The sequence below is a fragment of the Nomascus leucogenys genome, chromosome 12, assembly GCF_006542625.1.
Source record: "Nomascus leucogenys isolate Asia chromosome 12, Asia_NLE_v1, whole genome shotgun sequence".
Lineage (NCBI taxonomy): Eukaryota > Metazoa > Chordata > Mammalia > Primates > Hylobatidae > Nomascus > Nomascus leucogenys.
In genome coordinates, this window is record NC_044392.1 from 45,397,125 (window position 1) to 45,410,456 (window position 13,332).

General features: G+C 43.3%; 1 protein-coding gene across 4 annotated transcripts in view; it reads left to right on the forward strand.

Moving 5' to 3' along the window:
• GON4L (gon-4 like) overlaps positions 1-13,332 on the forward strand; it is a 112,029-nt gene that overhangs the window by 25,536 nt on the left and 73,161 nt on the right. For all 4 annotated transcript variants that reach the window (XM_030824261.1, XM_030824262.1, XM_030824264.1 and 1 more), the window contains exons 3-5: positions 7,071-7,262; positions 11,743-11,933; positions 12,667-12,741. In XM_030824261.1, coding sequence (XP_030680121.1) covers positions 7,071-7,262; positions 11,743-11,933; positions 12,667-12,741 — 458 coding nt within the window. The remainder of the gene's footprint in view (positions 1-7,070; positions 7,263-11,742; positions 11,934-12,666; positions 12,742-13,332) is intronic.

Here is a 13,332-nt window from a genome sequence, read left to right on the forward strand (position 1 = left end):
TTGCAGATATCCAGATTTAATTAAACATTTATTGTTTAGTATTATCTGTGATATCACTCCCCTTCATTAATCTGGAGAATTGAAAATTGATTATACTGCTTTGCACTTTAATTAGTTATATATACAAGTAGTAGCAATAAAAGTACACTAGGAATGTCTCCCCAGAATTTTTCTTCAAGTAACCTTTTTTTTTTTTTTTTTTTTTTTTTGCCAATCAGATAATGTAACACAAAACAAAGAGGAAGAAAGAAAGATTGACAATTCACATATATCTACTTTGGAAAATATTGAAAACTTTAAAGGAGAAAATAAAAATCACCCGTAGCCCTGCTATTTAGTATGTGTTTTTGTCGTTTTACTTTCTTTTAAGTAACATTTTAGTTTTCTGATTATGAAAGCAGCAGCATCATATACACTGTAGAAAAAATGAAAATACTACATAGAAAGATAGTTGGATTATTTTGAAGTATTGACATTTCGTTACAATTGATACCTTTTTGTTGTTGTTGTTGTTTGTTTGTTTTTGAGACAGAGTCTCGCTCTGTCACCCAGGCTGGAGTGCAGTGGCATGATCTCGGCTCACTGCAACCTCCACTTCCTGGGTTCAAGCAATTCTCCTGCCTCAGCCTCCCGAGTAGCTGGGATTACAGGCGCCTGCCACTGCGCCTGGCTAATTTTTGTATTTTCAGTAGAGATGGGGTTTCCCCATGTTGGTCAGGCTGGTCTCGAACTCCTGACCTTGTGATCCACCTGCTTCGGCCTCCCGAAGTGCTGAGATTACGGCGTGAGCCACTGTGCCGGGTGCACCTTGCCGGGCAATACATTGTTAAATCATGTTTCTTTTTTCTTTTTTTTCTTTCTTTTTGTGACGGAGTCTCGCTTTGTTGCCCAGCTTGGAGTGTAGTGGTATGATCTTAGCTCACAGCAACCTCCACCTCCCGGGCTCAGGTGATTCTCTTGCCTCAGCCTCCCGAGTAGCTGGGATTACAGGCATGTGCCACTGCGCCTGGCTAATTTTTGTATTTTTAGTAGAGAGAGGGTTTCGCCATGTTGGCCAGGTTGGTCTTGAACTCCTGATCTCAAGTGATCCACCCACCTCGGCCTTCCAAAGTGTTGGGATTACAGGCTGGAGTGCAGTGGCGTGATTTCGGCTCACTGCAAGTTCTGCCTCCTGGGTTTGCATTGCCCAGCCTAAATCATGTTTCTTGGCTGCAGGTGTTAGTGCTTAAACTTTTTTTTTTTTTTTTAAAGAGATGAGGTCTCACTCTGTCATCCAGGCTATAGTCCAGTGGTACGATCATAGCTCACTGCAGCTTCTAACTCCTGGGCTGAACTGATCCTACCAAGTAACTGGGACTATAGGCAGGAGCCACATCATCCAGCTAAAAAAAGCTGGGACTACAGACCTGCACCACCACACCCAGCTTTTTTTGTTGTTGTTGGTGACTTTTTGCAGACACAAGGTCTCTATAAGTTGCCCAGCATAGAAATGTTTTTTGTTTGTTTGTTTGTTTTTTTAACAGGTGAGGTCTCATAATTCACTGCAACCTAGAATTCCTGGCCTTAAGTGATCCTGCTGCCTCAGCCTCCTAAAGTGCTGGGCTTACAGGTGTGAGCCACTGGGCTCAGCTAGAAATAACTTTTTTTTTATTTATTTATTTTTAGAGAGATTCTTACTCTGTAGCCCAGGCTAGAGCACAGTAGTACAATAATGGCTCACTACAACTTCTAACTCTTGGCTTCAAGTAATCCTCTTGCCTTGGCCTCCCAAAACGCCGGAATTACAGGCATGAAGCCACAAATGACTTTTTTTTTTAGACAGGGTCCCACTGTGTTACCTAGGCTGGAGTACAGCAGTGCAATCACAGCTCACTGCTGCCTCGACCTCCTAGGCTCAAGTGATTCTCCCACCTTAGTCTCCCAAGTAGCTGGGACTATAGGTGTGCACCACTATGCCTGGCTAATTTTTGTATTTTTTGTCGAGACAGCGTTTCACCACATTAGCCAGGCTGGCATCAAACTCCTGAGCTCAAGTGACCTGTCCACCTCAGCCTCCCAAAGTGCTGGGATTACAGCCATGAGCCACCATGCCCAGCCCACAAATTACTTTTTAAACAAGCATATCAGAACTTTTAAATCTAAGCAAGTATTGCCCTTCAAAACACAGAGGTTCACTTTGGTAGGCAGAGCCTCTTCCACTGACATTTTTACTACTTAAAAAATATTTGGGGTCAGGCATGTTAGCTCACACCTATCCCTGTACATTGGGAGGCTGAGGTGGGAGGATTACTTAAGGCCAGGAGTTCAAGACCAGACTTGGCAACATAGTGAGACCCCATCTCTACAAAAATAAAATAAAATTAGCTGGGCATGGTGGCAGGAACCTGTAGTCTCAGCTACTTGGGATGCTGAGGTGGAAGGATCACTTGAGCCCAGGAGGTTGAGGCCGCAGTGAGCTGAGATCGCACCACTGCACTCCAGCCTAGGGGACAGAGCAAGACCCTGTCTCAGCAACAACAAAAAATTGGAACTACTTGGCCAAGCGTGGTGGCTCGTGCCTGTAATCCCAGCACTTTGGGAGGTGGAGGTGGGCGGATCACCTGAGGTCAGGAGTTCGAGACCAGCCTGACCAACATGGAGAAACCCCATCTCTACTAAAAATACCAAATTAGCCGGGTGTGGTGGTGCAGGCCTGTAATCCCAGCCACTCGAAGGCTGAGCCAGGAGAATCTCTTGAACCCGGGAGGCGGAGGTGGCAGTGAGCTGAGATCGTGCCATTGCACTCCAGCTTAGGCAACAAGAATGGAACTCCATCTCAAGAAGAAGAAAAAAATTGGAACTACTTTTTAAAACTGTCCCTGCGGGGCTGGGTGCGGTGGCTCATGCCTGTAATCCCAGCACTTTGGGAGGCCTAGAGGGATAGATTACCTGAGGTCAGGAGTTCGAAACCAGCCTGGCCAACATGGTGAAACCCCATCTCTACTAAAAATAAAAAATTAGCTGGGCGTGGTGACACACGCCTGTAATCCCAGCTACTCAGGAGGCTGAGGCAGGAGAATTGCTTGAGCCCGGGAGACAGAGGTTGCAGTGAGCCGAGATTGTGCCACCGTACTCCAGCCTGGCCCACAGAGCGAGACTCTGTCTGGAAAAAAAAACAAAAAAACTGTCCCTGCAAACACATTATAAGCTGCACCACAAAATCATTTTTCATACCCTATAGAGAGGAAATGTTCCTTTTTTCTACAACGTTTTTTTCTCTCTGACTCTACAATGCTTTTCAATTTAATTCCCTTTCCTAGAGCCCTTTAGGACCCCACCTTCCTTTATAGATATGCTGAATGCTAAAAGACCTCAGAAAGAGAAGCTGAGCAGAATAAGAGAAAGAGAGAAAGCAAAACTTTATTCAGAGCGTATCTGTAACTTATTTACTGCCAGCCTAAGAACTGTATGTTGATAACATCAAAATTATTATTTTTTAATTTATATTTATTTGTTTATTTTTTGGAGACAGTGACCTTGCTCTGTCGCCCAGGCTGGAATGCAGTGTTGCGACCTTGGCTCACTGCAGCCGCTGCCTCCCCGGTTCAGGTGATTCTTGTGCCTGCTGAATAGCTGGAATTACAGGCACCTGCCACCATGCCTGGCTAATTTTTTGTGTTTTAGTAGAGACGAGGTTTTACCATGTTGCCCAGCATGGTCTTGAACTCCTGAGCTCAGGCAATCCGCCCACCTTGGCCTCCCAAAGTGCTAGGACTACAGGTGTGAACCACCATGGCTGACTGATCATAACATCAAAATTAGCTGAGAACAGCACAAATCAACTAATTATAAGCTAAAATCATGCTACTCACTTTTAGGAGGCAAAGAAAGAAGAAGGGTAAGTGGAAATTAGGGTATGTAAGTCAAATTCAGAAGAACAAGTAAAATTCTTTTTTTTTTTTTTTTTTATTTAGGGTTTTAGGGTACATGTGCACAATGTGCAGGTTTGTTACATATGTATCCATGTGCCATGTTGATTTCCTGCACCCATTAACTCGTCATTTAGCATTAGGTGTATCTCCTAATGCTGTCCCTCCCCCCTCCCCCCACCCCACAACAGTCCCCGGAGTGTGATGTTCCCCTTCCTGTGTCCATGAGTTCTCATTGTTCAATTCCCACCTATGAGAGAGAACATGCGGTGTTTGGTTTTTTGTCCTTGCGATAGTTTACTGAGAATGATGTTTTCCAGTTTCATCCATGTCCCTACAAAGGACACGAACTCATCATTTTTTATGGCTGCATAGTATTCCATGGTGTATATGTGCCACATTTTCTTAATCCAGTCTATCGTTGTTGGACATTTGGGTTGGTTCCAACTCTTTGCTATTGTGAATAGTGCCGCAATAAACATACGTGTGCATGTGTCTTTATAGCAGCATGATTTATAGTCCTTTGGGTATATACCCAGTAATGGGATGGCTGGGTCAAATGGTATTTCTAGTTCGAGATCCCTGAGGAATCGCCACACTGACTTCCATAATGGTTGAACTAGTTTACAGTCCCACCAACAGTGTAAAAGTGTTCCTATTTCTCCACATCCTCTCCAGCACCTGTTGTTTCCTGATTTTTTAATGATGGCCATTCTAACTGGTGTGAGATGGTATCTCACTGTGGTTTTGATTTGCATTTCTCTGATGGCCAGTGATGATGAGCATTTTTTCATGTGTTTTCTGGCTGCATAAATGTCTTCTTTTGAGAAGTGTCTGTTCATGTCCTCTGCCCACTTTTTGATGGGGTTGTTTGTTTTTTTCTTGTAAATTTGTTTGAGTTCATTGTAGATTCTGGATATTAGCCCTTTGTCAGATGAGTAGGTTGCAAAAATTTTCTCCCATTCTGTAGGTTGCCTGTTCATTCTGATGATAGTTTCTTTTGCTGTGCAGAAGCTCTTTAGTTTAATGAGATCCCATTTGTCGATTTTGGCTTTTGTTGCCATTGCTTTTGGTGTTTTAGACATGAAGTCCTTGCCCACGCCTATGTCCTGAATGGTATTGCCTAGGTTTTCTTGTAGGATTTTAATGGTTTTAGGTCTAACATATAAGTCTTTAATCCATCTTGAATTAATTTTTGTATAAGGTGTAAGGAAGGGATCCAGTTTCAGCTTTCTACATATGGCTAGCCAGTTTTCCCAGCACCATTTATTAAATAGGGAATCCTTTCCCCATTTCTTGTTTTTGTCAGGTTTGTCAAAGATCAGATAATTGTAGCTATGCGGCATCATTTCTGAGGGCTCTGAAGAACAAGTAAAATTCTATTAGAATAAACACCATTAAAGCAGAAGATTTAGCTGGATGGTGTGATGGAAGTAAAATATAACAATGCCATTGCACTCCAGGCTAGGCGACAGAGTGAGAACCAAGTATAAAGACTGGCTATGTGTTTTGAAAGAAAATGTTCAACTAAGTAATACACAAACTAGGGAAAAAATTCAGAAATATAAAAAGTACACAGTGAAAATTTAGGCATCCTTTCACTCTGTACTCTTGCTCCCCAAGTCATCTTCCCAGGTAACTGTTAAACAATTTTTTGTGTATAGTCCAGGGATTTTCTGTATATATGCAAGCTATTTCCTTGATAGCCTGATTTCTGATGTTTACTTTTTTTTTTTTTTTGAGATAGAGTCTCTCTGTCGCCCAGGCTGGAGTTCAGTGGCGCGATCTCGGCACACTGCAACCTCCGCCTCCTGGGTTCAAGCAATTCTCCTACCTCAGCATCCCAAGTAGCTGAGATTACAGGTGCCCGCTACCATGCCTGGCTGATTTTTTGTATTTTTAGTAGAGACGGGGTTTTGCCATGTTGGCCAAGCTGGTCTCCAACTCCTGACCTCAAGTGATCTGCCTGCCTCAGCCTTCCAAAGTGCAGAGATTACAGATGTGAGCCACTGCGCCCAGCCTACTTTTAATACTACATGAATATTTATTTGCGTGCGCGCGCGCGCGCGTGTGTGTGTAACAGTGCATGACAGTGTCTTTCTCTGACACCCAGGCTGGAGTGCAATGGCATGATCACAACTCATTGCAGCCTTGAATTCCAGGGCCCAAGTGATTCTCCCACCACACCCAGCTAATTTTAGAGCTCTACATTTTTGTAGAGAACAAGGTATCTCCAAATGTTGCCCAGGCTGGTCCCGAACTCCTGGATCCTGGCTCAAGCGATCTTCCTGCCCTGGCCTCCCAAAGTAATGGGATTACAGGTGTGAGCCACCTGGCCTAGCCTAATTTTTTATTTTTATTTTTAGTAGAGACAAAGCCTCGATATGTTGCTCAGACTGGTCTCAAACTCCTGGGTTCAAATGATCCTCCTGCCTTCAGCCTCCCAAAGTGCTGGAATTATAGTCATTGACTGTAAGCACCTGGCTTTTTTTTTTTTGCGTGACAGGGTCTTGCTGCGTTGTCCAGTCTGGAGTGCAGTGTTTAATCGTATCTCCCTGTAACCTCAAAATCCTGGCCTCAAGCCATCCTCCCAGCTCAGCCCCCGCCAAGTAACTAGGACTATAAGCATGCACCATCACCCCTTTTTTCTCTGTCTTTTTAATGCTATCCTCACCTACTCCCCTCACAAAGGGAGTGTTTATGAAGTGTTGAGGTGAGAAAGTTGTCTAATGAACTGTAGAACCATATATTTACAATTTTATGGTGACAATTACTCTTCTGCTCTGCCAAATTGATTTACAAAGTCAGGGCATTTTATAATTATATTTATAGTTGATGAAATATGGTGTTAATGGTCATCTATATAAAATGTCATCAGGAATTTCCTCTACAATTACGAGTCTGATTTTTCATAGGAAAAAATGTAAAACTGAAAGCATATTAGAAATAAAAAGACCTTAGGAATTACCTAGTTTAACTCCCTGAGTTTACAGATGAGTAAATTGGATCTGAGCTTTGATTTAAGAGAGGAAAATTCCTGTGTAGTATATGCTTAATTCATGAAGTTGTCTACCTAAAAAGACTATAATAAGATGCTGAATTCTACAACAGAGTATGATTGAGAATGGTCAAAGTGTGGAGCAATATTTGTGATTCTTCCAGGGAAACCTCAAATGAATTCTGAAGGGGAGATACCTTCACTGCCATCAGGCAGCCAGTCTGCAAAACCAGTAAGCCAGCCCAGGAAATCAACCCAGCCAGATGTTTGTGCCTCTCCTCAAGAAAAGCCACTCAGGACTCTGTTTCACCAACCTGAGGAAGAGATAGAAGATGGTGGACTCTTCATTCCAGTGGGTAGGCTTTCTTTTTCTTTTGAATTAAATGAAACCTCTTTATTGAAGTATAGTATGTAGAAAACTGCACATGTCCTAAGATATCCTGAATTCACTATATTGTCACAAATTTAATACACCCTTGTAAGCAGGACCCAGATCAAGATAATGTTCTCAATACCCAGAAGTCCATCTTGTCTTCCCTTTCAATTGCCCTCTACCCATAGGTTAACCACTATCCTGATGTCTAGCATCATATATTGGTTCAATTGTGTTTTTTTTTTTTTTTGAGATGGAGTTTTGCTCTTGTCGCCCAGGCTGGAGTACAGGGGCGTGATCTCGGCTCACGGCAACCGCTGCCTCCTAGGTTCAAGCGATTCTCCTGCCTCAGCCTCCGGAGTAGCTGGGATTACAGGTGCCCGCCACCACACCCGGCTTAATTTTTGTATTTTTGGTAGAGACACGGTTTTGCTATGTTGGCCAGGTTGGTCTCGAACTCCTGACTTCAGGTGATCCACCCACCTTGGCTTCACAAAGTGCTGGGATTACAGGTGTGAGCCACTGCGCCTAGCCAGTTGTTTTGTCTTTTTGTCTTTTATTTGAATGGAATCATGTGTGTACATTTTATAACTGCCTTTTTTTTTTTAAAGACAGGGTCTCACTCTGTCACTCAGACTGGAGTGTAGTGGTGCCATCACGGCTCACTGTGGCCTTGACCTCCTGGGTTAAAGTGATCTTTTTGTCTTAGCCCTAAGTAGCTGGGACTATAAGTGCGTGCCGTCACAGCCAGCTAATTTTTTTTTCTTTTTTTTTTGAGACAGAGTCTCGCTTTGTTGCCCAGGCTGCTGGAATGCAATGGCTTGATCTCAGGTCGCTGCAACTTCCGCCTCCCAGGTTCAAGCGATTCTCCCGCCTCAGCATCCCTAGTAGGTGGGATTACAGGCACCCGCCATCATGCCCAGCTAATTTTTGTATTTTTTGTAAAGACGGGGTTTCACCATGTTGGCCAGGCTAGTCTTGAACTCCTGACCTCAGGTGATCTGCCTGCATTGGCTTTCCAAAGTGCTGGGATTACAGGCGTGAGCCACCACACCCGGCCCAGCCAGCTAATTTTTAAAATTTTTTTGTAGAGATGGAGCCCCACTGTATTGCCCAGGCTGGTCTCAAACTGCTGTGCTCAATTGATCCTCTTGCCTCAGCCTCCCAAAGTGTTGGGATGACAGGTGTGAGCCACCGTGGCTGGCATTGTGACTGCGTTTATTCTCTCAATTTTTTTTTTTTTTTCTCGAGACAGAGTCGCTCTGTCATCCAGACTGGAGTACAGTAATGCTATCTTGGCTCACTGCAGTGTCCGCCTCCTGGGTTCCAGCAATTCTCCTGCCTCAGCCTCCTGGGTAGCTGGGATTACTGGCACGGCCACCATGCAGGGCTAGTTTTTTTATTTTTAGTAGAGACGGGCTTTCACCATGTTGGCCAGGCTGGTCTCGAACTCCTGACCTCAGGTCATCTGCCCGCCTCGGCCTCCCAATGTGCTAGGATTACAGGCGTGAGCCACCGTGCCTGGCCTCAACATTGTTTTATGAAATTCATCCATATTCTTGGATGTACTTGTAGATTGTTCATTTTTATTGCTGTATATCATTCTGTTGTTTGAATATTTTATGTATGTTTTCTTTTCTTTAATTTTTTTTTTTAGAGATAGGTACTGCTCTGTCACCCAGGCTGGAAGTTCAGTGCCACAATCATAGCTCACTGCACCTTGAACTCCTAGGTTCAAGTGATCTTCCCACTTCAGCCTCCCCAGTAACTGGGACTCTAGGTGCATGCCACAATGCCTGGCTAATTTTCATTTTTATTTTATTATTATTATTTTTTTAGAGACGGTTTTCACTATGTTGCCCAAGCTGGTTTTTTATTTCTGGGCTCGAGCAGTCCCTCCTTGATCTCTCAAAGTGCTGGAATTACAGGCATGAGCCTCCTCACCTAGTCTGCTTTATGTTTTCTTTATCCATTCAACTCTTTGTTTTGTTTTTTTCTTTTTGCTTCCTTGTGCCCATTGTTACCCATTCAATTCTTCTTCTTCTTCTTCTTCTTCTTTTTGAGACAGAGTCTTTTTTTTTTGAGCCAGAGTCTCACTCTGTCGCCCAGACTAGATGTGATCTCGGCTCACTGCAACCTCCACCTCCCGGGTTCAGGTGATTCTCCTGCCTCAGCCTTCTGAGTAGCTGGGATTACAGGTGCGCTCCACCACTCCCCCGCTAATTTTTGTATTTTTAGTAGAGATGGGTTTCATCATGTTGGTCTGGCTGGTCTCGGAAGTCCTGACCTCATGATCCGCCTGCCTCAGCCTCCCAAAGTGCTGGGATTACAGGCATGAGCCACCGTGCCTAGCCTTTTTTTTTTTTTTTTTTGACGTGGAGTTTTGCTCTTGTCGCCCAGGCTGGAGTGCAATGGTGCAATCTCGGCTCATTGCAACTGCTCCCTCCTGGGTTCAAGCGATTCTCCTGCCTCAGCTTCCCAAGTAGCTGGGACTACAGGCACGTGCCACCACGGCTGGCTAATTTTTGTATTTTTTTTTTTTTTTTAGTAGAGACGGGGTTTCACCATGTTGGTCAGGCTGGTCTTGAACTCCTGACCTCAAATGATCTGCCTGCCTTGGCCTCCTGAAGTACTGGGTCACAGGTGCAAACCACTGCACCTGGCCCCATTCAATTCTTGATGAGCATTTGGATAGTTTTCAGTTGTGGGCTGCTCTGAGTGGTGCTGCTGTGAACATTCTATAGATTTTTTGCTGAACATGTGTACTTCTTTTTCGTTGGGTGGAAATGCTAGCTCATAAGATTAGGCATCCTTAAAATTCTTTTGAAATACTAAATTTTTTATTGTGAAACATAACACAGACACATGACTAAAGACTTCTTTATTTGATTTAGCAAATGGTTTTTGTGTGGTGTGTGTGTGTGTGTGTGTGTGTGTGTGTGAATCTTGCTTCGTCGCCCAGGCTTGAGTGCAGTTGTGTGATCTCGGCTCACTGCAACCTCCGTCTCCTGGGTTCAAGTGATTCTCCTGTCTCAGCCTCCTGAGTAATTGGGATTACAGGGACACACCACCATGCCCGGCTAATTTTGTATTTTCAGTAGAGAGGAGGTTTCACCATGTTGGCCAGGCTGGTCTTGAACTCCTAACCTCAGGTGATCCACCTGCCTTGGGCTCCCAAGGGGCTGGGATTATAGGTGTGAGCCACTGCATCCAGCCTCCCTTTGGCAAATGGTTTTAAAATGGACGTGTAATTTTTCTTATTGCATATTCTAGACCTTCATTACTGTGTAGGTTATAAGTAGTAGTGATAGTCAACATCTGTGTCTTATTTCTGAACAAAACAGGAAAATGTTCAGTATTCCTTCATTATCTATAAGGATAGTTATAGGCTTTTCATAGAAATATTTTTTAGGTTAAGGAAATAATTTTCGTAAGTTTTCTGAGTTTTTTCATATATTGAATTTCATCAAATGCTTTTTCCTATCTGTATTAAGATCATGTTTTTTTCTTTCATTTTGTTAATGTAGTAAGTTTCATTAGGTTTATTGAGATATAAAATAAAATGTATCTGATGAGTTTTGAAAAATACGTACAGTTGGGCCAGGCGCAGTGACTCACGTCTGTAATCCCAGCGCTTTGGGAGGCTGAGGCAAGTGAATCACCTGAGGTCAGGAGTTCGAGACTAGCGTGAGCAACATGGAGAAACCCGGTCTCTACTAAAACTACAAAATTAGCCGGGCGTGGTGGCACGTGCCTGTAATCCCACCACTTTGGGAGGTTGAGGCAGGCGGATCATCTGAGGTCAGGAGTTCAATACCAGCCTGACCAACATGGAGAAACCCTATCTCTACTAAAAATACAAAGTTAGCCGGACGTGGTGGCACATGCGTGTAATTCCAGCTACTCAGGAGGCTGAGGCAGGAGAATTACTTGAACCCAGAAGGCGGAGGTTGCGGTGAGCCGAGACTGCACCATTGCACTCCAGCCTGGGCAACAAAGAGCGAAAACTCTGTCTCAAAAAAACAAAAGAAAGAAAAATATATACAGTTGTGTTAACTGCTACCACAACCAATGTGGAACATTTCTGTCACCCCAAAAGCTGCCTAATTCCCCTTTGCTATCCCCCTTCCTCAAACATTGGCAACCACTGATTTCTATTTCCATAGTTTTGCATCTTCTATGCAAATGTTCTATACTGGTTATACTGTCATATAATATGTGTCCTTTTACATCTGGTTTCTTTCACTTGGCATAATGCTTTTGAGATTTATCCGCTTTACTGTTGGCTTTCTGGGCTAACAATGTTCTATACTGGGTATACCGTCGTATGTGTCCTTTTACATCTGGTTTCTTTCACTTAACATAATGCTTTTGAGATTTATCCACTTTACTGTTGGGTTTCTGGGCTAAGTTCCTGGAGCAGCTATTTTGGAATTCTGGTGATGCTCTTGGTTTATTTGCAGAAGAACAAGACAATGAAGAAAGTGAGAAAAGGAGAAAAAAGAAAAAGGGGACCAAGAGGAAACGAGATGGAAGGGGTCAAGAAGGGACCTTGGCATATGACCTGAAACTGGACGACATGCTTGACCGTACCTTGGAGGATGGTGCCAAGCAGCACAATCTAACAGCGGTCAATGTCCGAAACATCCTTCATGTGAGTAAGACTGGGGCAGCTATGTAAATGGAAGGGAACTTTTCCATGGAAAGCATATAAAAATGTTCAGCAAATTCTTGACTCTTGATACGTGAATTACCGATTTCATGGGTTACCTGTGACAGAACATTTTACGTTTTTACATATTTAAGATAGCTTTCTCCTTGCACTCAGTACAAGTTTGAAATATGAACACATGTTAAAGAAGAATTTAATTGGAAAGATAAACTGTTCCTGTTTCCTTCCACTGATTTTCATATTTACTGTATTGTTTAGCAGATTCAGTGTTGATAATGTTCATAGTGGGTTTACTCTTGTGGGTCGATATGTCTAAAAAGATGCTGGTTAATAGTTCATTGCACTTTGTACATATGTAAATACTTTTCTTGATATGTAGCAACACAGCTATTTGCAGAGCCTTTGCTCTTTGTTACTCTTTCTCTTAAGCATATAGTTACTTACCTCAGGATCTCCTTTTATGTGAGCCATTCCTGTTCCTAGTAGCAACTAATGAGATTGGTTCATTTGCTGCTACATTGTTTGAAACTGTGTGGTTCTGGCCAAAACTTCTGCCTTCTTTGCTTTCAGTTGCCTTGCTTTACCCCAGTCTGATGCTATTCAAGTATGTGGTTCTCATTTGTCCTGTACATAGGTCTAACAGTTACATGGAGAGATGAGTATTGTCTAGGTGACAAACCCTTGTTGCATAAAGTGAAATTTCATCTTTCTCCAGGAAGTAATCACAAATGAACACGTGGTAGCTATGATGAAAGCAGCCATAAGTGAGACGGAAGATATGCCAATGTTTGTGAGTAGTTGATTATCACTCTTTTAATGTCTTGGAACAGAGTTATCTGTAAACTGGCTAAGGGTAGGAGGTCACTTAGGAGTTTGTAAACAGTTTGGCAGCTGGGGTTAAAGTTAGCATCTCAAAACATAAGAATTACATGGTAATTTTTACTTATTTTGTTATTTTATTATTATTATTATTTTATTTTATTTTTGAGACGGAGTCTCACTCTGTCGCCCAGGCTGGAGTGCAGTGGCGCGATCTTGGCTCACTGCAAGCTCCGCCTCCCGGGTTCAGGCCATTGTCCTGCCTCAGCCTCCTGAGTAGCTGGGACTACAGGCGCCTGCAACCACGCCCGGCTAATTTTTTGTATTTTTAATAGAGACGGGGTTTCACCACGTTAGCCAGGACGGTCTCGATCTCCTGACCTTGTGATCTGCCCGCCTCAGCCTCCCAAAGTGCTGGGATTACAGGTGTGAGCCACCGCGCCTGGCCTTGTTATTTTATTATTATTATTTTTTTAGAGACAGGGTCTTGCTCTGTCACCAAGGCTAGACTCAAACTCCTAAGCTGGACTGTGCGATCCTCCCAGTTCAGCCTCTTGAGTAG